This window comes from Gymnoscopelus braueri, assembly GCF_963280865.1.
Source record: "Gymnoscopelus braueri genome assembly, chromosome: 22".
In the NCBI taxonomy this organism is placed as follows: Eukaryota; Metazoa; Chordata; class Actinopteri; order Myctophiformes; family Myctophidae; genus Gymnoscopelus; species Gymnoscopelus braueri.
The window spans coordinates 28,836,519-28,861,985 of record NC_137624.1 but is presented as its reverse complement, the minus strand read 5'-3'; the positions used below and the strand labels follow the sequence as shown (position 1 = coordinate 28,861,985).

General features: G+C 42.9%; 3 protein-coding genes across 3 annotated transcripts in view; 2 read left to right on the top strand and 1 right to left on the bottom strand.

Moving 5' to 3' along the window:
- Positions 1–25,148, bottom strand: part of LOC308078928 (chondroitin sulfate proteoglycan 4-like) — a 43,098-nt gene extending 17,950 nt beyond the window's left edge. Inside the window, exons 1-10 of the mRNA XM_080420269.1 lie at positions 24,954–25,148; positions 19,654–19,817; positions 15,793–16,944; positions 14,519–14,962; positions 14,038–14,159; positions 13,423–13,531; positions 11,464–12,789; positions 9,932–10,024; positions 8,938–9,308; positions 4,179–4,329 (exon numbers count right to left, since the gene is read on the bottom strand). Coding sequence (XP_080276395.1) covers positions 4,179–4,329; positions 8,938–9,308; positions 9,932–10,024; positions 11,464–12,789; positions 13,423–13,531; positions 14,038–14,159; positions 14,519–14,962; positions 15,793–16,944; positions 19,654–19,817; positions 24,954–25,044 — 4,023 coding nt within the window. The 5' untranslated portion in view covers positions 25,045–25,148. The remainder of the gene's footprint in view (positions 1–4,178; positions 4,330–8,937; positions 9,309–9,931; positions 10,025–11,463; positions 12,790–13,422; positions 13,532–14,037; positions 14,160–14,518; positions 14,963–15,792; positions 16,945–19,653; positions 19,818–24,953) is intronic.
- Positions 1–25,467, top strand: part of LOC308078585 (sorting nexin-18-like) — a 244,622-nt gene that overhangs the window by 53,911 nt on the left and 165,244 nt on the right. The window lies entirely within an intron of this gene.
- Positions 1–25,467, top strand: part of palm2akap2 (PALM2 and AKAP2 fusion) — a 352,841-nt gene that overhangs the window by 212,759 nt on the left and 114,615 nt on the right. The gene's annotated exons all lie outside the window — the stretch shown is intronic.

Here is a 25,467-nt window from a genome sequence, read left to right as displayed (position 1 = left end):
GTACATGTATTTTTGTGCCGGTTTATTTGAACAGAAGTGGCATATTTTTTATCACCCTGATTATTTGGTCTCTCTAGTGGGAGGGGCCATGGGGTATATAATGGCCGAATAGCTTTGCCGTTTTGTCAGTCTGCTGCTGCCTGTCTACTGAGGTGCTCAGGAGCTGTCACTGTCTCCAAGGAGGTGAAGTCTTTTGTAACTATATTTAGTTAAAGGGATAGTTCACCCTAAAAAAAATCTTTTCACCCGATGGAGACTTGACTTCATGGATATTTTTTTGTTTTTGTCGCATTCCTAAGTCAATAATTTGATGACCAGCGGACCGTTAGGCAGCGGTTCCGGTAGGAGACGCAAAGGGAACTCTTTGTGTCTCCTACCGGAACCGCTGCCGGTCATCAAATTATTGGCTAAGGAATGCGACAAAAACAAAAAGAATCCATGAATTCAAGTCTCCATGGGGTGACTAATCGATGGGGGAAAAAAGTCATTTTGGGGGTGAACTATCCCTTTTTTAAAACCATGGTTAAAATGTATAGTTATGGTAGAAGGCTTAATCATATGTTTATTTCATGATACTTGATTCATTTTACACTTGTTTTTGAATATTCTTTATTTTCTATTTTACAGATATCTCTGGTCTCCTGTTTTGCTATCTGCCAAACTGTGTGCTTTGCCATCATTTGATTATGTCGGGTCGTGCTAAGAGGTTGCACACTACCCTCACCCCGAGACAGGGGTGTGACATTTGCTGGCAGCGGTAGGATGGCAAGCCGCAGAGGTTATTCAAACAAACCTGGCAGAGGCACTCTGGGGTGCTCTCGGGTGGCAAAAACAAGGGAGACCAGTAAACAAGATGCAGCTGACCCGCCACATCACATGGAGGGTATCACCAAGGTGGTCGGTGGTGAAGGCACCTTGTGGGAGACCAGTGGCTCCTTCCTTGTTGACAAAGTCCTTATAGGAGAGGAACTTGGCGGTTTGACCGTGCAGGTAGTCCTGAGGGGGGGAAAAAAGTGCAGAGACTGGGAGATGAAAGACAATAGTTGACCTCTTGCCATCCCTGTGCATGTGCCTCAGATCTGTTTTTAAGAGACACACCGCTGAGCCCGGAGAAAGCGCTGGTGGACATCGCTCCCACAACTTCCCACGTGGCTGTCTCGTCTTCGTGCCGCTCGATGCCACTCCTAGAGTCATCAGTCCCTCCTATTACGTTGAGCTTTCCATGCACCACAGCCAGGCAAGGCCCGGAAGCGTCGCTCTCTCATGAGGCCACGCATGTATCACTGGTTGGTCTCTGGGTTGTAGCACTTCACCTGGTCTGACCGATCCTTACCACCTACAACGTAGGTTCTTCCTTTGAACGAACAGGCAGCTGAACCAGCAGGATCAAAGTCCTCGGAATCCAGACCTCCCGCCACCAGGATCTCATCACGACATGCTGTAGACCAGCGGGGATGGACCCTCTCTGGCCTCAGTGATGAGCCTCTGGCAGGCCTGGGATTCAACCACACACTTTCATACAGTCAAGGTAGAAGGGGTTGAGAAGGGCCAGACGGACATGCGCTAGCACCTTTGCAAAGCTCTGCCTGTGGGTTGGACTGTGAGTTTGTCCAAAGAGAGAGAGAAACTCTTCCTGCTGGTAGACAACACTGAAGTGTATCAGAATGTAATCCGTGCTGCTTTTCGCCAACAGCTTACAGGAGTGTGCCTCAGTAAAGCGGTGAATCCCTACACAGTTATTTTCATCCAGGTGACTGTCCATGTAATGACAGCAGTAGGAGTGACCACGAACAAGCCACAATACCAACACCTCCTCTCGGCACCAAGTGGGAGACGAGGGGGTTCTCCAGTGGGGGAGCACGCCAGGCCTCGGTCGGTCCCTTGGAAGGGCCCAGGCTGCTCAGTTTGTGCCGACGTTCCTGACCTTTCGGTTGCCGGGAGGTAATGTGACCACACATTGTCACGAAAAGTAGTGATGTGCCGATACCACAATTATTATTATTTTTTTCAATTCGATACTTTTGGGGTCGCTTTTTTGATACCGGAAGTGTATGTATGTATATGAGTAGATATAGAGATATACAAAAAAATTATATAGAGATATACAAAAAAATATAGAGATGTACTAAAAACATATATAGAGATATATATATATATATATATATATAATATGGGTAACTTGTATAGAGATATCTAATATATAATTTGGTTACGGGTTAATATATTATAACCATATTATTATATGGTGAACATATTAACCATGTATATAATATGGTTATTTATGGGTTAATAATGTATCACCATATAATGAATAATAACAGTCACCATATTATTGACTGGTGATTTATGGTTTAATATATAAACCATATTAAATGGTTAAAATATGGTTAATGCATAATATGGCTATTATATATATATATATATAAATATATATATATATAGATATATAGATATATAGATATAGTCTAAATCTAGATATATCTATCTCTCGATATTTTCTAAAGTATCGATACCAAATGATACTTGGCTTATCAAACCAGTATCGATATGCACACCACAAACGAAAAGGGACAATGCCAACTGTTTGATGTACATGCCCATCAAGAGTGCACGCTTGCTGTGTGGTGTATGGACACAAAACTACACGCAAACTACAGACCTAACGGTTCATTCAACAAAAGTCAAAATGGGGTTCAGGTCATTATATAGGATTGCCAGGAAACGCACCTGTAGCCAACGACTGATTGGGGCGAAATTGGTCCAAACCAACTCTGTTTGAATGTGTCAAAGAGGGACACTGGACAGCAGCCTACTGAAAGTATCTTATGACTGCAAATACTATCTATGACTGTACATGTATTTTTGGGCCGTATTTGAACAGAAGTGACATTGTATATCACCCTGATTATGTGTCTAGAGGGAGGGGGCGGGCCATGGTGTATATAAGGGCTGAACACTTGTCTCCAAGGAGGTGAAGTGTTTTGTAATATTTGGTTAAAATGCTTTGTTTGTTATGATAGAAGGCCTAATCAGTGTTTATTTCATTATGATTCATTTTACATTTGTTTTTGAATTTTATTTTCTATTTTACAGATATATCTGGTCACCTTGTTTTGCTACTAATAAACAGTTAAAATCTGCCAAACTGTGTGCTTTGACATTTTGATGTTGGGTCGTGCTAAGAAGTGCACCATCACAGAGTTTAACTGACATAATGAATTCAAGCTTGGTCTGCTCTTACACTGTAAATCTTTATGGATAAGTGCATTGGCTAGTGGTGGGCAGTTCAAGTTTGACTTGTTATCTCATCGCCACTAACTATGTGAAGAGCCTTGTCTTGGCTGAGCCCAGGAAAGCATAGTTGGGCCTTAATGTGCTTTACTCATTATACCAAACTAGCAGGAATGTGCTTGTTGTATGGCGATTTGCTGAGCAACTAAATCAGTCTCGAGTGCCTGCCAAAAGGTGATCTCCCATTGCTAATGTCAGCTAAATCAGGTCATTGAGGTTGTTCAAGGGTGTCCCCAGCTAAATTATTGATAGTATGGAACCAAATGGACCATTACAGGTCTGGAACTCTGACAGTGTAGAAATGGAAAATTTTGCTTCCATTTGTTATGGGCTCTAATAATGCATACCAAACTGGGGGTCCTTGAAATCAAAAAGTGAGCTAAATGTCTAACATGTAACTGTCAAGATTGTTTCACACCAGGAGCGATGTGAATAAGCAATACGAAATTGTGTCCCAATTATTCCACGTCAAACTTATTTTGGTGAATGCCTCATTCATACACTTCATCGCGCTCATACTCTCCCGGTGTGTACGGACATTAACCCAGACCGGGAAAGCATCTGTCATATTAGATTTTAACCACTTTAACCATTATTTTATACTTTGGCTCTTAAAAAATGGCAGATATACAAGCTCATAGCGTGGCACTAGCGCTGCTATTTTTTAAAAATAAATTCTTTGAATATATTCAAATATTTGTAACTCAAATCTTTGCTTCTAGGGGGTCCCTGGAACTAAATATTTTGAGATGGGGGGGGGGGTCCGCGGCCAAATACATAATTTTGGGTGGTCCTTGACATGAAAAGGTTTGAGAATCACTTTAGAAGACATTTGTAGAATCGGCCTCAGGTCTCCATGGGTTGTAAAACTGTGGATGTCGATGTACCTCTAAGTGTTGTCTGGTGACGGTGACGCTCTGGCTCCCCTCCACCACCACAGGGGTGTTGCTGAGCACCGTGGGAGGTCTCTGGTGGCTCTCCAGGTAGATCTTCACAGCCACGCCAATGTCCAACTGCACCTCTCTGCTCCCTCTGGGGCTGTCACCAGTGGTGGAAAAAGTGCTCAAATGTTGTACTTAAGTAAAAGTATCAATGCAATGTAAAAAAAATACTCCGTTAAGAGTAAAAGTCTGGTAATCAAAATATACTTGAGTAAAAGTACAAAATTATTGCCATCAAAATAAACTTAAAGTACCAAAAGTAAAAGTACCCATTGTGCAGAATGTCCCAATTCACAAGTTAAAAATGTATTCACCTCCTAAGCCAAATTCCATTCCCCAAAGCTCGGTCACTCGCTCACTCTCCTCGCCTCCTCCACTCGCGCCTAAGCCCCGCCCCTGCGAGGAGCCGAGGATTATTTGTGAGGACGGAGTGGTCGAGCGGTTGCCCTCAAAGGATCGGACTGCACTCAGCGTCATTTCAAAGCGACGGCAAATTCCGCGATCACTTATGACGTCTCAAACAGCTGGACCAGAGCAGCAGAGGCGTGGATGAAAATATACATGCATAGAATAATATGCAGGTATACACGAATCCACGGAGCGCTGCCCTGGGCGCAGCCATTGCTGCGGTGTCAATGCTCCGCGGACGCGACACCGCAGCAATGGCCGCCTACAGGCAGCTACAGGCAGCGCGTCTGTGGATTCGTCTATAGAATAATACAGAATATAAGAATAGACAATTCATCAATGTGGATGGCCACATTGTTATCTTTATAGTTAACATTTTGTGCAAAGCCATTTATTCCTGAATTAGTGAACGAAGCGCCAGGATGAGCAAACTTACATTTATGAATTAATTCCTGACTCGTCCCTCTTTTTGCTCGTACAGTCCCCAGACCCCCCACCCCCACCCCCCGCAGCAGTCCCGCACGGCACTGCTGCTTATAACAGCCACCGTATATTACAGAGTATGTCTGACACTGAATTACATCATTCATGCAGGGTGGCCATACGTCCTCTTTTACCCGGACATGTCCTTTTTGGGGGGCTGTCTGGGGGGTTTTATAAAATCCTTCAAATGTCCGGGGTTTTGAGAGTTTGGGTGATATCCCCCCCACTTCTGGGACGAAGAAAAAAGAAAACGACTCAGACGATTTTGTGATTTTGCTTGATATTGTTTGATAGCTAAATAAATCATGACTGATAGACATGAAAGAAGGCCCTTCACAGCTAATAGAGAATTTTAAATTTTAAGAATCGGTTCAGAATTGAATGAGTACGGCTATAGTTAAATAGCGTAAAGTGTCCTCTTTTTGGGGAATTCAGAATATAGTCACCCTATATTCAGTCTATATATAAATACAATACATTATTTTAAACATAATCTTTGTCACAGTAATTTATAGTAGTCCATGCACTGCATTGAGGCATGCACGGAGAGAAATGAACTATCAGCTTTTGAGACAGAATAAGTGTGCACAATATATTACAATGTATATAATTGTATTATACTTTATATCATACAACGCAATAAAGCCAGTGGCTTGTTGCGTCTTTTCAGTTCATTTACACTGTGTGTGTGTGTGTGTGTGTGTGTGTGTGTGTGTGTGTGTGAGATGCGCAACGAGTGCTCGGCGGGGGCGAAGGGGGGGGCAGCCGGTGTTTTCGGCATGGTGTCGGGTTTCAAGCATTGTTTGTGTGGCCACATGTGGAGGAGGACCATGTATACGTCACGGGATAAGGGAAAAAACAAAAAAAACGTGTACACGTGATGCGGAAGTCTGCCGCGGAGGAGCTGTGGAGAGTGGTCGAGCGTACACTTAGGGCCCCATTCTGTGGCAAAAAAATCCCCGTTAAATCGGGATAATGGACCTGCGCCGCCCCAATAGGTTATTCTAGCACCTGCTCTACCCGTCACCATTATGCCGACGCCGTAATTTGCGCATGGAGGTGTGCCCGTGGGCGTGTTGTTGCTATATCCCCCACATTGAAATTCTCAACCCACACATGGGTACGGCTTGGGGAGGGGGGATAGTGGATTCTAAAAGCACCCGCTGGTTCATAAAATCACCCGTCAAGTGCACACAGACACTACAATGGCTTTGTGCGTTGGACCATGAGCCGTGTTGCCAGCCTTGGCGAGAAATAAGCAACCGCAGTCCGCAGGTCTATGAAAACAAAAAGAAGCAACTATAAGGCCACATAAGCACTTCAAACTACTAACTAGAGCTTTCATATCCCCTAAATATTTCAGCCCGGCTCGACTAATAATTGACAAATTAGACCCAGCCCAGCCCGTCAGTCATTTTTCTAAAGAAGCCTTATTTCTCATTAAATCTTGGTAATTCGTTAACTCTTCCAACAGTCTATATTTTATTTAAAAAACAGCTTGGAGCAAATAGGGCTATATAAATATATACACTGCCCCATAACCATTTTAAAAATGATTATGGTATATGTTTCATAGAATAACCGTAATCATTTTTGCAATGGAGAAATCACATCCAATGTTACCTTCTAGGCTACTGCCCGGCCCGCTGCCTGTGGTCTCATCTGAAGAAATAATCCAACATTTACTTTGAGGTGAAAAAGACATGAAGAAAGCTCAATAGTCTGAAGATGTCATGTTATGGTTTAAACTTTAAAGGGGGCTCGATCTGCATCTGCTGCTGCGTCATGACAAGACAGCTGAGTGATTTGACCTATATTGCGTTGCGCTGCCCTGTTGATTAATTATTTGGCATCAGCTGTGCAAGAATATATAACTATTTTAAATGGCTTTCATATACTCTTGGGGATCTGACTAATATGACAAGTTGCTTATTGTGAACACAATAGCCTACGCTACAAATTAATTAATATGTGAATTTATTTGGATGTAAAAAAAACGTAGACCCGGTGCCGCCGGTGCTGACGGGCCGGGTCGGGTCCCGTTGGGTTTGGGCTAAAATCTTAAGCACTTACATTTTTGATAAGATGATCGGATCATAGTGTGATTTTCATTTTGGCTGCTGTCTCATTAAACCCATGCTGCGGTTGAATATTATATTATAGCCTATATTATATATATTAGCCTATATTATTATTATATTCCCCGCGTAAACGCTACGTTCATGACCCCCCAAAATAACCATATTTGAACTGGGGACCCCCCCCCCATTTTGTTTGACTCGGTTCCACAGATAAATATTGTGAAAATAGCAGATCTACAAGCTCGCCAGGCGTTGGGTGCTCCATTGTGGTCTCGACCCACAGGTTGAGAACCACTGCATTAAAAGCTCCAAGCAAGTTACATGTCTAGTATGTTGTTGACCACGTAATGTAATATTTTTGGTTTAGTGTTAGGCTTCTCCGTGGCGCGCGCGCCTCATTGCATGCTGTCCAAAATAACAGATCTGTAAGCTGTCGACAGACATGACGCAGCGCCGTTGATAGCTTGTATGTCTGTTATTTTGGGTAGGTACTAGGCGACGCACATACGCATCGCAGCAATGTGTCTGGGTTTGAGAGGCTTTGATTGATGTAAACTTAAAGTTTAGCTCTGTTCGGGATTACTGAACAAAGGTGGATGATGAGATAACGGGGACAATATGGATGTAAGTTAACTTTAACTGCGTCACTTCAGAGGAAACTATGGAGCTACTACAGAGATGTTTACACACCCCTGGAATCCATGATTAGAATGATGGAAATAGAACAATACAGCCAACGTGAGTACATAGGCTATAGACCTTTCCTAAAACTGTCCAATTTATTATACCCATGTGCTACTGTTTGTCTGTGTACCACGTAGGAGCGTTGTCGCAACATGATGTAATTAATTATTTGGGAGCAGCCGGTGTGTACCAATAGTATACATATTTTAAATGGCTTTCATATACTATTCCGGATCTGACTAATATGACAAGCTTATTGTGAACACAATAGGCTACAAATTAATATAAAAATGTATTTGGATAAAATAAAAAAAAAGAAGGAAAACAAGCCCAATGTGGCTTATAATAATCAGACCAGGCAACAGTGCAGACAGGTAGATAGGCTAGAGCATATATTGGATCGGGATGACGGCTAGCGCAGTCTTCTCTTAAAGGCAATGGCTTCTGGCACGGTGATTGGTTTTATCATTGTAACGCCCAAACCACACCTATGCATAATGTAACGGGTAGCTCAGGTGTTTGGCGGGTCACGGGGGTGCCATAGAATACCGAATTTTGCGGGGAAACGCCTCTTGCCTAGTCCGAAATCCCTAATTAGTGGTTTGTTCAAATTTCCCTTGGAATAGGGCCCTTAATGTACACTCGCTCAATGCGGAAGTGGAGAGCCTCCTCGGCTCCTCCACTCGACTCCACTCGCCTCCTCCAAGAAGCAACTGAATAATTGGACCCTGACTACTTCCGGTTTGAAGTCGGAGTGACCGAGTGGGAGTGAGCGAGTGGCCGAGATTTTCGGGTTTGGAATTTGGCTCTAGGCTGTGTGTTCTCCACTTCCTGTCGATTTGATCCAATGAAATCCAATGAAACTGGTCAGATGACCAATGATATCCAATGAAATCGACAGGAAGTGGAAAACACACAGCCTAGGAAACAGGTGAATACAAATATTTTGAAAATTGCAGATCTACAAGCTCGCAATGCGTCGCACGTTGTACAAATAATTACGATTTAACTATTTAATTGCACAACCTCTTTTTCTTATTTAGACCTACCTCCCTCTCTCTGTCGGCCCGTCCTCGATCCTCTCCCTCTCTTTAGCCCTCGCCGACACGTTGAACACATCTGACAGCTGGCGGCTGTCGTCGTGGCGGTACGCCACGCGGCCCGCCAGCAGGTCTTGTTGGGTGAACACCAAAGCAGCGTCAGTTGCCATGGTGCCGCCGCTGTCCCCGCTGTCGCCCAGGAAGAAGAGGACGCCGTGTTTGGGCCGCAGGAAGACCTCGTACGTCACTTCCCGCGGGTCTCGAATGTCGAGGTTGGTGGTGACGCTGAGGTTGTCCCAGGTCAGGGTCGTGACCCCGCCTCTCTGCACCAAAAGTCCAGTGTTGTTCTTCACCTCTAGGTATGGGTCCTGAGCCTTCACCTGGGATACAGATTAAAACAGTGGTTCTCAAACATTTTCATGTCAAGGACCCCCATAAGAGAAGATTGGTGGTGTTTCCCAAAATTATTAGAACAAATTCTCAAAAATGATAGATTTCCAGAAGTGGTCCCGGCCCATGTACAGTACTGTAGCACCTACAGCAATATATAAGCTTTCTTGTGATGCGGGTGGCATTGGCTCAAGAGGTAGAAGGTGAATGTGCTTGTGAATGGGTGAATGTAAGCAGGGCCGGCCGCTGCTATAAGCAATATAAGCGGTCGCTTAGGGCCACAACCACTAGGTTTTTTAATTTTTAATTTTTACTTTCATATTGTAATTATGTCATGTATCTCCTATCCAACAACTAGCGTTATTATTTTAGTATGCTATAAAAAATGACAATGATTTTATAATGGGGGTGTTTGGGGGGGGGCGACCCAAAAAAATCTTGCTGAGGGCCACGAAAATCCTAGGGCCGGCCCTGAATGTAAGGCACTTTGTAAAGCGCATTGGAAAAAGGTGCTATATAAATACACCACTTACCATTCATTTACCATTTAATCACCGTTAAAACATGTGGGAATAAGTTGGATCTAGATAAGAGCAGATACATTTGTTCTCACCTCCAGAAGTGTTGAAACGTAATGTTTCCCATCCGTCACAAACAGCACGAAACGACCAGAGCTGACTCCTCTGTGGATGAACAGGACCTTGTTCTGAGAGGAGAGGAAAGGGTGCAGGCAAGGAAAGAAAATGACAGGTAACTGTGTGTTTAGGGTGTTAGAGATAGAGCAGATAGATCTACTAAAGTGATGTTAACCCATTAAAGGAATAGTTCACCCCAAAATGACTTTTCTTCTATCGATCAGTCACCCCATGGAAACTTGAATTCATGGATATGTTTTTGTTTTTGTCACATTCCTAAGCCAATAATTTAATGACCGGCAGCGGTTCCGGTAGGAGACTCAAAGAGTCTACTTTGTGTCTCCTACCGGAACTGCTGCCTACCGGTCCGCTGGTCATCAAATTATTGACTTAGGAACGCGAGAAAAAAAATGGTGAACTACTCCTTTAAGACCTGAGGCCGATTCTACAAATGCCTTCTAAATCAGTAGTTCTCAAACTTTTTCGTACCAAGGACCCCCAAAATGATATGCATTTGGCCGTGGACCCCCTCATCTGAAAATGGTTTGTGCCAGGGACCCCCAGAAGAGAAGATTTGTGTAAAAAAAAAAACATATTCAACATGAAAAAGTGCTCCTCTGAGCACTGGTCTCCGCCAGGTCAGGTAGGTTATTGTGGGCTAGCAATGTTCGGAATTCGCCAATCAGGCTAAGTCCTCAGCTAAATCAGTTAATATACCATCAAAATCAGTTAACTTTTTTTTTTTTAAGTTTTGAAAAATCATGAAAATATGTGAATTTCTTTAAATAATTTTGAAAACATTTACAACACAAATCTTCCCATGTGGGGGCGGTCCCGGGCAAAAAACATTTTCAGATGGGGGTCCGCTGCCTGATATATATCAATTTGGGTACCTTGATGTGAAAATGTGTGAAAACCACTGCTCTAGAGTACTCCATTCAGTCATATTATTAAAGAACGTACAGCATAGTTCCAGCTTATATCCATTAAGACCGGTAACGCATCTGTGTCATCTTAAGATTTCTTTGGCTATTCAAAAATAGCAGATAAATCTTGGAAAATGTGTGCAAATCTTTGAATTTACATGTTTTAAAGTGAACATTTTTTACTCCGATCTGTGCTTCTGGGGGTCCCTGGAACAACGTATTTTAGATGGGGACCAAATACATATCATTTTGGGGGTCCTTGACATGGAAAAGTTGGAGCACCACTGATAGCAACATACTGTTTTAGATACAGTACCTATTTAGCCACGGACCCCCATCTCAAAATGTTTTGTTCCAGGAACCCCCCAGAAGCAAAAATTTGAGTTACAAGTATTCGCTTAAAAAAATATATATATTCAAAGATTTGCACACATTTTCAAGATTTTTCAAAAATAGCAGATCTACAAGCTCACAGCGCTGCACTCGGTGCCGCGCGATGAGCTTGCAGATCTGCTATTTTTGAACAGCCAAAGAAATCTAAAATGACACAGATATGCGTTCCCGGATTGAATGAGTTAACCAACCTGCTCCAGGTCCTGCTGAGTGAACTCATACAGCTTCTGACTGGTGTCGCTGGCCAGCACCAGCTCTCCCATGGGAATGCCTCTCCGCGTGTACACCAGCCACCCGTCCTCAAAGTCCGAGTCGTCGTCATGGTACCGAAGATCCTCCAGCGTCAGCAGCCGCTGACCCTCGCGGGCCACGCGGAAAACCTTATCGACAACTCGGACGGGTCTCTGGTCGTTGACGAGCTGGACGGAGACATTAAAGGTGTACTCCGCGGCGTTCTTGTCCTCCTTCCTGCCGGCGTGTTTGTGGGGCTTGTAGACGGCGGCGCGAAAGGTGAAGGAGTCGTATCTGGTCTCGCTGTCGTCGTGAACATACATGAGCCTCCCCTCGGCGATGTCCTGGTTGCTGAATGTTGTCAGGTTGTCATTAAGAGATGTGGAGTTCGAGAGATTTATCCTCTTCAGCTGCCCGGAGCGAGGACTTGCCGTGACGGTATAGTGGACTGCCTTGTTTTGTGCCGTGTGGACGAAGAGCACATCCTTGGTGATGATTTTGCTCTCTCCTTCCAGGATCGACAGCCCCTTGTTCACCAAGAGAGAGGCAGCCGATTCCGCCATGATGATGATTCTGAAGTCGTATTTTGCAGAGCTGGCATGTTTGGAGAACACTTTGAAGATGAACGAGTCCCTCGTGTCTTCTTGCGGCCTGTTCTCCAGTTCATATTTCACCAGGCCATCTGTGACGTTCTTCTGACTAAAGGTCATGTTTCTTTCGAGAACTTTATGGTTGAACATTAGCTGGCCTTTCTTTGGCACTGTAAGGAGCCTGAAGTAGAGGTCGCTCTCCAGGAGTTTCACTCCCTTAGAGATGGCATTAAGGTCCTCTGAAGTCAAAACCTTGATTCGCACACCGTTGACCTCCATCTTGTTACGTGTGACCTTGAAGTGGATCCACCGTACCGTGATGGAAAAAACGACCTCCTCCGAGGCCTGGGAACCAATTTGGATTTTGCATTTGAAGTAATCAGTGATGTTCTGAGTTTGGAGGCCATAGTAGGTGCTGAGGTATCTGATCCGCTCTTTCTCTAGAAGTTTCTGAGAAAAGGAAGCAGTGGGTTTCCACTCTCCGCTTGAATGTAACCTCTGGAGCTCACCATACTGAGGTGCCTGTGTGACATCATAGCGGATTTCCACTAACTGATCAGCAACATTGATCTGTACTGCAAGGTGATTGGTTGTGATGACTGAGGCCCCGCCCTGGTCCACCTCCAGTCCTGTGTTATTGGCCAGTTTGTGTTGTAGTTCCTCAGCCATGATCCTCAGAACTACAGTGTTGCTCACCTGAGGAGAGGAGAGTTTTATCATTATTCTTAAATAATCATCAATACACTCGTTACATTAATGAATGAACCTGTTAAAAGGAGTTAGTTAAGAATTACTAAAGTACAAATAACGTACTTCAATACCTTCTGACTCACATGAGGATATCTGCTTCTTTCACATTATATATAATAATATTATGAGTATAATACATTATATTATTGGTTGTGTAGACATGAAAATAGTCATTGCCATGGGTAAATAGGGGGTTATGTTAGCAAATTAGCTAGCTTGTTAGCAAGCAACAGTTTTTGCAGCAATATATCAATTAGAATGTAAACATGAACTGTAAGCTGCCCTGGATAAATGTCATCTAAATGCCTCAAATGTAAATGTCAACACTAAGTCAACATGCACATCAAAAACACTGAAAAGGTGGCACCTCCCAATATTGAAATCGAAGGAGGAGGAAGTACTCACATTTCCACTTTTTTATTGGCACACACCAATTAATGTAATGCTTACGCGTTTCAGCCAAGGGCCTTCATCAGAGCATTTACACCACATTTTACTCAACTCAATTTACGCAATTTATACACTAAGACAACATGCCCTGTCCACCGTCCACCTTTACTCTGACCAGGTTGAACTTACGTTTTGTCCATCGCTGACTCTGAGAGCCAGCCTGCAGGTAGGAACTCCAGTGTGGATGAAAGTGATCTTTCCCTCCTCCAGGTCAGACAAAGAGAACACATTGATGGGTCTGGAAAACAAACGACAGAAGAGAGATAATTTTACATACAAATTTATTTGACTGATCTCAAATATCTACACATTGCAATAATAAAATAATGTTGATAATATATACAGTATTATACCAACCTGTCATGGTACCAACCTGCCAGCCTACCAGGGTACCAACCTGTCAGGGTACTAGCCTACCAGGGTGCTACCACCAGGGTACTAACCTGTCAGGGTACTAGCCTACCAGGGTGCTACCACCAGGGTACTAACCTGTCAGGGTACTAGCCTACCAGGGTGCTACCACCAGGGTACCAACCTGTCAGGGTACTAGCCTACCAGGGTGCCACCACCAGGGTACTAACCTGCTAGGCCCTAGCAGGTTAGTACCCTGGTGGTAGTACCCTGGTAGGCTGGTACCCTAGCAGCTAGGGTACCAGCCTACCAGGGTACCAACCTACCAGGGTACCAACCTGCCAAGGCACCAACCTGCCAGGTAACAACCTACAAGGGCACCAGGATACCAACCTGCCTGGGCGGTCCTCAAGCTCCAGATATCCAGCATCAGTGCTGATGTTTCCCAGAGAGCTGAACATCAAGTCTTCAGCCTTACTGTCTGGATCTGACACTCTCACTGTGTTGGTGGTCAGCTGTTTGAATGTATACACACACACACACACACACACACACACACACACACACACACACACACACACACACACACACACACACACACACACACACACACACACACACACACACACACACACACACACACACACACACAACACACACAAAGAAATGTTATGTGCTAGACATGCATGTAAGTGACAAAGAATGAAAGGTCCCATGCCTGCATGTGTGTGCACAGGTAAACAAACACACACACACACACACACACACACACACACACACACACACACACACACACACACACACACACACACACACACACACACACACACACACACACACACACACACACACACACGCACACAGAGCAGTGTACCTGGCGCTTGGAGTTTCTCAGCAGAGTGAAGAGGTTCCCCTCTGGCAGACTGAGCTCGGGGGGGTCGTTCACAGGACTGATGCTGATGTCAAATCGGACGGGAACGTTTCTGCTCTTCACGTTGTCAGGAAGCTCCTTACCGCTGGAGGACACCGAGAACATGAAGGAGTCACGAGTGTCCTCGGAGCCTCCATGAACGTACGTGACCCTGCCCTGCCACAGGTCCAGCATGCTGAAAGAACTCTTCTCCTCTACTTTAACACTCCCCCTTCCCTCGCCGTTGTCCTTCTTCTCCTCTTCATCGTTGCCCCCCTCTTCCTCGACCCTCGGTACGCCGCGTCTGGGTGCCGGGTCGAGCGTCAGACGGCCGCTGACCGGCGGTTCCTCGATGATGAACAGCAGCTGGGACGGGTGAAGACCTAGCTGTCGTAGGTCCAGGTTCACCTAGATATTTTGACGTGTAAGCCCAGGCATTTCAATTGTATTAATTTCTATTCAAAACTATTATTTGTTATTGTTGTTACTGTCCATCTTGTGTTTCCTAGCCAGCATTCATTTTACCCAGACAGAATTTGTCCAGCTAGTCCAGAGATCCAAAAAGGACATTTTCAGCCATTAGCGAGCTCCTCTAATCTTTAGGACACTGATGCCTCCTATATACAGTGGTGGAAAGAGTACTCACATTTCTAACTTAAGTAAAAGTATCAATACTGCATTGTAGAAGCACTCTGTTACAAGTGAAAGTCAAAATTTACTTGAGTAAAAGTACAAATGTATAGGCATCAAAATGTACTTAAAATACCAAAAGTAGAAAGTAGTCATTATGTAGAATGTCCAATTTCACAAGTTTTCAAATGTATACAAATCTTTTGAAAATAGTAGATCTACAAGCTCACAATGCGTCGCATCGCAACGCATTGTGAGCTTGTAGATAGGCTATTTTTAAATGGCCAAAATGTATATAGGGCTGAAGTGGTTACTGTATGTTTTGTAATAATAATCAAAATCTACAAAGTAACTGTAACTAAAGTTGTCAAATAATTGTAGTGGAGCAAAAGTATAATATTTGCCTCTGAGATGTAGCGGAGTAGAAGTAAAAGTACTGAAAACTGGAAATACTCCAGTAAAGTAAAAGTTACTTTCCATCACTGCCTATATACAGTATAATCAATTGTAGGTTTGAAACATCAATGAATAAATATCAGGCAACAATGTAAAATACAGCACAATAATACAGGGACATGCTGTAAACAAACAAACATGCTGTACTGTACCTTAATGTGCTTGGGTTCAAGTAGTGCTCTGCCTCCTTCTACTACCTCCAGTTCTTTTAACAATAGGAAGCCGGAGTTCTTCTTTCTGTCTGCACCGTTTTGACCGTTGCTGACCGGTAGCTGTTCGGTCGTGACGTCAGCCTGGGGTTGGTCCGTCGGGCTGGCGGAGGTCAACGCTTCTGGAACATTCGCGGGCTTACAACCCACAGACACGTCCTTGGTAACGGCAGCATGAGGGAGGCCCGTTCTCAGGCCGTTCACTCTGATTTCTCTTAGGCATCCTTTAAAGGATCCCCCGCCTCCTGCTAGCAAAGCTCTTGTTCCCGTCAACAGCAGCCCGGCTTGCTTCGCTTCTCCCCGGGCTCTTTCATCCAGGCCTCCCAGATAGAGAGGCCCTCTGAGCTGGAGTCCCTGGAGGTCCGGACCTAGGCTGGCGTTGGCCAGCTCCTGTCCTACCTGGAGCTCGATGCTGTCGGGCAGGAGGCGCAGTTGGATCGGGTACCAGGTGTGGATTCTAAGTGGGAGTGAGCGGGAGCGCAGGTGTTTTTTGTTGCCCTTTTCACTCCCCACTGTTGCCACCACCTGGCCATATTTGATCTCTACAGCGACAAACCCTCCACGAAGGGCAGAGCTGTACAGAACCATACCATTGTCTGCTTTGACTGAGGGGCGCAGCTCACATTCAAAGACCCCGTCCTGTGGCACGTCCCAGGGTGCGAGCGACATGAAGGCTCTGGTGCTGAAAAAACGAACAGCATCTTCTTCTGTTGCTGAAAACTGAGGGGTGCAGCCAGGAGAAACTTCATGGACAATTTTGTACCCACTGTACGGTTTCAGGCTCGACAGCAGGTCGAGCTCGTTGAAGATGACATCATCTATGCAGCCTCTGAACCCTGTGGAGTTGTGTCCTGTGGTAAGGGGGAGGTAAGGGCGAATCAGACCTGCCGACCCACCGACGAAGAACCCATCCTGGATTCTGAGCTCCAGGTCGGGCCCCGGCATATGGATGCTGGTGCTGGAACTGCGATCAACAGTCATGGAGATCTTATAGTTGTCGTGGGTCAGTTCAAAAGTGTGCCAGGCCATGTCACTGTGATGAAGGCCAGTCTCTGAGCGCAGCAAGCGCTCACCTGATCCCAAGTCCAAACGCACCTAAGAAGGGAGAAGAGGAACAGAATCGGAAGATAAATGAAGGGATTGAAGCGTAATTCTTTTTCTTTTATTGTTATCTTGTATCTTGATTAGAGGATAATAAAGAGACAGGAAACTGAGGTCAGGTGAGGGGTAGGGGTAAAGAAATGTGAGGGGTAAAGAAATGCAACACAGACAGAAATGAAACCAAAGTTGCTGCAATTGTGGTTGAAGCATTTGTCAGTCAACTACCGGTGTGCCCCTGGAATGTGTGTTTTGAATCCCACTGATGCCCTAATTTCCTCACAGCTTCCTTAACTGTCTATCTAATAAAAAAGCATAATTAAGGAGTATAACGCACAAGGGCATCAGATATTGCTTGTCAACAATTTATGTTGACAAGAAAAGTATCGACATATGCCAATTAAAACAGGTTTTAATATCAATTTCATGATCAGAATAATTTCTACAGTAGCTTCCCCTTCCTTTCTCTTCAAGTTCAAGGTAATCCTACATCCAGTAATACATCGTGCTCCGAAAGTAGCTGATCTACAAGCTCAACGTGCTTGCAGATATAGCGTGTTCAGGTTTCGCTACCCAGCCTTTCCTGGGTTACTGCATGGGTGAAATAGGCTCCCCCCCCCTCCCTTCTCTCCCTCAGCCTCTCACTCTCCCTCCCTAAACGTTGCCTATAATGCCGATTTGCGGCCAGTGATTTTGGTGAAAACATTTTAAAAAGGTACCCATGACCTTCCCCGGATCATAACACACCACTATGGAAAGTTTCAGTCCAATCTACCCTGGGGTGTGGGTGTGATCAAAAGACAAACAACTTCAACTTTATTACAGAAAGACAACAATGAAGTAGTGTCTAAGTTATCAGACAATTGCTGCGGAGCAGTGTTGCCCCTCTATGACAGCTCTTATAATGGCTGACGAAATGGCACCGTCTTCGTGTGCACTTATTCAAAAGAAAATAAGTACATGCAGTATATGGTATTATGTAGCATTACACAGGAATGAGATCATCTGTAGCATGCACGTCTCAGCACTGAAATTAGACTGTCAGAGGCTGTCAGATCTAAATTAAAGTATTATTCCACACAACACAAACACAACTCCTTATAAACCATCTCATAAGAAACACCCGGCCTTGTAGCTAACATTAAACTATTGTGGTCTTCTCTGTTTCTTTGGTCATGAAAGAACTTGTTCTGTACTGAAGTCATTGCCACAGGGCTTATGGTGTATGTTTTTTTTTTTGTGTGTCTGTGAGCAATCTGACACCCAGCCATGTGAGTTTGATCTTGCCTCTGGCTCTCCACAGGATAGTAAATTCCTATAGGAGCTAGAACCGCACGTACGGTATGCCAAGAGGAGCCATGTTATTGCACAAGACAAAGACTTCCAGCATAATGTACTTGAAAATAACATTTTCAACATTATTGTTATTGTATATATTGTTTTATATATATTTCGAAACACACACACAGTACATGTAATTAACAATATATATTTTGCGGTATGGGACAGTTCCTGTTGCCAAGGTGGCCCATTTATTAGCGACTCCAATAGAAGACGGTCACAGTTTTAGTCTCCATAGACAGTTTATTGTCGGTATCAGTCAAGAACGTGGGAGTCTCTATTCCCATTTCAATGCGACCAGAGCAGAGCCCATGGGAGATCATTGGACGGATTGTTGAGGTGGAGCGCAACACCTACCATCAGCTCCCAGTACACCTGTCTTGTGGCACCCAGGACTAGGGGTGGGACGATATGGGTACCTCACGATACGATATATATCACGATATTAGGCCCACGATAACAATATATATCACGATATTCGACGATATTCGATATATTGCGATATCACGATATTCGATATATATTGCAAGAAATTTCACCAACGATATATCACGATATCTGAAAATATCGATATATTGCGATATCACGATATATTGCATGAAATTTCACCAACGATATATCACGATAGTCCTTGTATTCAATTCATAAACACATAAAATAGCACCAAACAGTTCAAAATCATCATTACACAAATACAGAGTAGGAAAAACAACGTATCACAGACAAAAAAAAAAAATGTATCTCGATTTTTTTCGGCAGTATATCGATTATTTATCGCGGGAGAAAGTATCGCGATATATCGCAATATCGATATATCGTCCCACCCCTACCCAGGACCATGCTACTCATAGTTGCCTATGCCCGGGATGTGACCCAGAACCATCTGGTCCAAAGGCGAGTGCTCTACCGACTGAGCTACCGTAATGTGCCGTATGTATTGATAATAATGTAATATTGGAGGTATTTTGTGCGGTATAGTGTCATGGTCTCTGTGTAATGCGTATCACTGTTTCCCAAACAGTGGGTCGGGACCCATCTTTGGGTCGCGGACCAATTTTTATGGGTCGCGAGTAAATATCTTATTTTTTCCGTTTCCTACATTACATTTTCTTTTCAAGATAAAACAAGTTTAAGCAAAAAGAATCACAACTTTTTCAAAAGTATTTGATAAATAAAATAACAATTTCCATAAACACATTTAATAAAAGGTTAAGAAGTGGTGAAAATAGCCGATCCACAAGCTCACAAAGTGGCGCGAAGCGACGCGTTATGAGCTTGAAGATCTGCTATTTTCTAATAGCAGATCTAATTTCTCTTTTGGATCTTGAGCTACAGTAAGGTGATGCTTTTTGCATGTGTTCAGACCTGCAGGCGTCCAGAAGCCAGCTCAAGAAGCAAGAAGTCCTTTTCCCCCGCGGCCAAGAACAGCAGCCCTGACGGCCTGGAGGTTCGAAACCGTACGTGGAGGGACATCTGACTGGACGCCTCCACCGTCCGCAGATGGACAAAACTATCACCGTAGAACGAGGCTGGAAAAAGCAAAAGATTCAAAGAGGTTGGTGTTACAAGATCTTTAGCAGCAAAAGGTATACATACAGTACAGGACAGATTGAGAGAGAGAGAGCGATAGAGAGAGAGAAAGAGAGAGAGAGGGGGAGAGAGAGAGAGAGAGAGAGAGAGAGAGAGAGAGAGAGAGAGAGAGAGAGAGAGAGAGAGAGAGAGAGAGAGAGAGAGAGAGAGAGAGTAAATACAGTATATACATTAAATAAATCAGTGTACCTTGTGGACAAGATATGATCTGTTCTTTTCGGGAAGCGACACCATTGTGTGATGGCCGTGTAAGTAAATTGAGCTTAAATTGGAACAAACAATTCACACTTATAGGTGGACAACCAGGTCAGATGCACTTGATAAACATTATTCTCTCATGTTGAAAGTCCCATTAAACTTTCAAGCATTTACAACAAAAGTAAACATTTTTACGAGCTTGGCTAATTCAAGGCTTCGGCCAGCACTTTAGACCCATTCCATTCGACAACATTGATTGTCTGGGTGTGTTAAGTGCGTGTCAATACAGAGTATGCCTCTGCCCTTTTTAAACCATGTCTCTGAATTCAATTAATGGAAGCTAATGCACTTTAGGTTGGCCATCATGCCAACTGCACCAAGTTGGTGCTAATCTGACAACCATGTTGCCCCAAATTTCAATGGCTTTGGTTTGATTATTATGGAGCAGTGGGTCATTTACGCCAACAGGAGGCAAAGTGACATTGAATTAACCACTTTAAAGCCTAAACCCAGGATTCTATCCTTGGCCCCCTCCTTTTTTTCCGTCACCTTAATCTCTTCACCGGAAATAGCCAAACTTGTTGTGAGCTTGTAGATCTGCTATTAATCGTGAATGTTCACCTCTTTTCACCGACTGTTTGCCTATTACATGCCCAGCATAGGGATGCTAGGGTTTATGTGATTAAACAAGGCTAGATATTGTTATTGTAGGGTGGCCTGGAATTAAAACAGGGGAAAGCATCTGTGTCATTTTAGGTTTTAGCGTTGGCTATTCAAAAATAGCAGATATACAAGCTTAGCTCACACACTGCGAACTTGCACGTCTGCTATTTTTGAATTTTTTTTTTTTTAAAGTATGAGAACTACTGATTTAGAAGGCATTTGTAGAATCGGCCTCAGGTCTTAATGGGTTTTAACTTCTTAACGCATTTTTCTGCGTAATAGCAATGTCCTCTGCATGAATCTGGGGTTCAGACTGTGTTGCAATCTCTCTCTCTCGCTCTCGCTCTCTCTCTCTCTTTGTATTGACAGAAAACGGTAGAGAGACAGGAAGTTGAGGGCAGATGAGGTCAGAGACAACACGAGTCTCCAGCTGGAATACAATCTGTGAAGTAGCAGTTTTGTGGTACAAAACTGAATAAAAGCAGTTTGATCCCTTAAGATCAAGGTTCAAGATTTGTATTATTACGAAAGTTACATTTAAGAATAGCAGCAATAGTAAATAGAAGGTAATAGCAATGTACCTCTAGCACGCTTAGAGGTAAGTTGATGGTGCTGTGTGCATGGTTCCTATACTTTCAAATATTGTCCAGGATGTGTGTATAAGTATCTATTATCGCACGCACGCACACACACACACACGCACGCACGCACGCACGCACGCACGCACGCATACTGCTGAATGACGCAGTATACGATTCAGCACCACAGAAGCGTGGAGAGCAGCAGAGACAGAGCGAGAGACAGAGAGAGAGACAGAGAGAGAGAGAGAGAGAGAGAGAGAGAGAGAGAGAGAGAGAGAGAGAGACAGAGAGAGAATGTGTTCAATGATTCTTTTTAGACATACTCTGTAATGGTTTTTGCACGTATTTTCCATGGAAATAATGATATGTCCATATAATGATTTTGCATGAGGTGTTGCTTTGACGTGTTGACGTGTTGCTTCTGACATTTGTAGTCCTATGACTATAAACTGTGTCATATGTGTATTGTGTGGTGAGCCTGGACTTCAGCTATAAGTTCATGTATTGTAGATAATAAATATGTTTATTGTTTATTAGACCAATCACAGTGAACTTCACAGCTCAGCTGACACTGTTACTAGCCACAGTACTAGACCATTCAGCAAAATCCTCAGTGTTAATTTATTCATTTGTAACTCTCTGCGCACGTACTAATATAACCAAATCAATTTGGTTAACATATCCTGTTAAATTAGTTAAATTCATACTGAGGATTTTACTGTGTGCATAATTTCAACCTCCCTTGTTTAATGCCCGTTGCGTGAGTTTCCTACTTTATTGTGTGTCCTTATACTTTCCCACATAAAAAAATAAATGTCCACAAAATTATGTTAAATAAAACAAAAACAAAGCCTGTACTACCGGTCAACTCACAAAGCAAGGTGCCATATTTTAAAAGATAACAGGCCTTTGTATAATTGTTTTCCACATATTTTATTGCTGTAGATTTTTAGTGCTCTCCTCCACGTAATTGTAAAGAAGAATAGTTTTAAAAAAAAGGTATTACCAATTGTAGTTCATATTCAAGTCTATCTTCTGTTTATTTTCTCCTTGTTCTTTTCTCTCTCTCTCTCTCTCTCTCTCTCTCTCTCTCTCTCTCTCTCTCTCTCTCTCTCTCTGTCTCTAGTTTGAAAATTATACTACCGGTCCTAAACTGTCTCAGTACTTTTGACCAGAGTATGTGGTATTTATTTATTTTGTTTATTATTTTGGTGCAAGTATGTTGGCACTGGAAATACTGTGTTCTTTAAAATGTGTCTGAATAATCCCGTAAGGGATGGGCTGTGTTGAGGCAGCCAGACACCAAAAAAACACAAAAATGATTCATTCATCATATTATTACATATTACAAAACCAGTTGACAATCAGCACAATAGTGCAGCTTTCATAGCAGGGCTCTCTCTACACAACACGTCCTAAGCTCCATGTCACCGTTTCATTATAACTGTCCCACTGATGTCTGTCTCTCTGCATCTTGTCTAATCTCTAATCTGCCTCTATCACATTATTGGTAATCTGTCTACCGTCACAGATGCGCCTCCTATGCAAAGACATACGTCTAAGTCTTACTGTATATACTCGGTCACATGAGGACAATTTGATATCCTGACTTTCTTTCCTTTTGGAAAGAAAGTGCATTGCTGTTTTTATAATTAATTTTATAATTTTTTTGTCCACATTGTTGAGGAGGCTGTAAGAAGTACAATAATTTCACTGCCTGCAATGTTGCCAGAGCTGTACTGAAAATGTATGTGACCACGACCAACTTGTGGGGGGGGGAGCCTGAGTAGCCTACTGTTGCTCATCTGCTTTTAAATAAATAATTCTCTTTTGCCTTTAGTTTTGTTTACAAATGTTAAAAACAATTCACTACCATTCAAAGCATTAGTGTGAGTGTTCATGTACCTTCAACATGACTGACCACTGGAATCCAACCAAACTATAATCCACAACAATACTGTATCTCCATATGTCTGCAGACAACATTAGACAGGATTACATATTAAGCTGCCAACGATCACTGGCCAGTGGTGTAAAGTAACTAAGTACATTTACTCAAGTACTGTACTTAAGTAAAATCTTTAGGGATTTTTTACTTTACTGGAGTATTTCCAGTTTTCAGTACTTTTACTTCTACTCCACTACATCTCAGAGGCAAATATTGTGCTTTTACTCCACTACAACTATTTGAAAACTTTTCGTTTCAAGTTACTTTGAAGATTTTGATTATTATTACAAAACATATATTAACCACTTCAGCCCTATACAGTATATATTTCGGCCATTTGAAAATAGCAGATCTACAAGCTCACAAGGCATCACATCGCGTTGCATTGTGAAGATCGGCTATTTTCAAAATGTTTTTGTATACATTTTCAACTTGTGAAATGGGACATTCTGCATAATGAGTACTCTTACTTTTGGTACTTTAAGTACATTTTGATGCCAATACTTATGTACTTTTACTCAAGTAATTTCTTTATTCCAGACTTTTACTTGTATTTCTATATTGCAGTATTTATTGATACTTTTAGCCTACTTAAAGGGATATTTCACTTTAAAAAAAACTTTGGGTCATTTTATCATCTACTCAGGCTGTGAGCCCCCCAGACCGGTTTTAAGTTGCTTGATTCAGTATTTAGATATTTGATATTCATTTTATCAGACACGCCCTATACAAACTATAACTTCAAACTCCATTTTTAACATGTTAGATTCATCAAAAACACCCGTCCTTGGTTTTGGTGACTCACCCCGCCCTCCTAATATACGAGGGGGCCGTGTTTTTTCTATAACTTTTTTCATTTATTTTTAATATTATTTTTGGAAAATTAAAAAAATTAAATACAATAAAAAAATTAAATACAATAAATGAAAGAAGTTATCGAAAAAACACGGGGCGAGTCACCAGAACCAAGGACGGGTGTTTTTGATAAATCTAACATGGTTAAAATGGAGTTTGAAGTTATAATGGGTTTGTATAGGAAGGGGGCGTGTCTGATAAAATGAATATCATATATCTAAATACTGAATCAAGCAACTTAAAAACGGTCTGGGGGGTTCACAAAAGCCTGAGTAGATGATAAAATGACCCAACGTTTTTTTGAAAGTGAAATATCCCTTTAAGTAAAATAATGTAGTACTTTTTCCACCACTGTCTGTGACAAAATGACTAAAGGCCAGACATTTTCAATTACTTTACTGTTGCTGTAACATTATACGATCATGACATTAATGAAAAAAATGTCTGTTGTGGTGAGAAGAGAGAAGAGAGACACATAAGACAGTAGAGAGGTGATTTTCAACTGCAACATAGAGAAATTTGCAATTCAATTTATGAAAATAGTGCATGCATGTACTTTGTAGTACTTACAGTACTATTATACAGCAGTTGTTCTCAAAGTGGGGTCTGGGGACCCCCAGGGGTCCTTGAAGGGGTTCCAGGGGGTCCCCACTCCCCAGCAAAAGTAGTTAATATATTATACAATAAAAATCTGTTCAACCACTATAACCCTACTTATACTTTTTAACAACTCAAATACATATTAATTTGGGGGTTCTCCAAGACATGAAAAGGTTTGAGAAGAACCACATAGGCCTAACAGTTCTGACAGGAGTGAAGGAGTATCTTACCTGCATATACTTGTCCTGTGCAGAGTAGACAGACCAGCAGCAATCTGGTCACAAAATGTCTTGTTCTGTGAACAAACAGAGAACTCCCCATCTCATCATAAGAGCTAATGATGTCTAATTCATTCCACTGCAGAGCAACATGTGCATGTTTTTGAATGCTCCATTCTTGTCTTCACTGTGCAGCATTAGCTCTAATAATCATTTCACCACTCACACACACATACATACACACACACAGGCAGTCTACTTAGGTGCTGCTGACTACAGCCTACAATTTACCTGCGTGTGCGTGGGTGCGTGCGAGCGAGCGTGCTCGTGTGAGGGGGGGGGGGTGACAGGAGGCTCCACCTCTAGGCTGCAGCACGCGGAAAGGGGCGGGGTCAGATGTAGGTGGGGCTGGACATCTGATAGTCGGCTATGGATATCAGGAAGGCTCTTGGATATCTTAATAAGGCAAACTGCACCATCTGCTGGACGACTGCAAGAAGTACAGACGAATGATTGATTGAATACT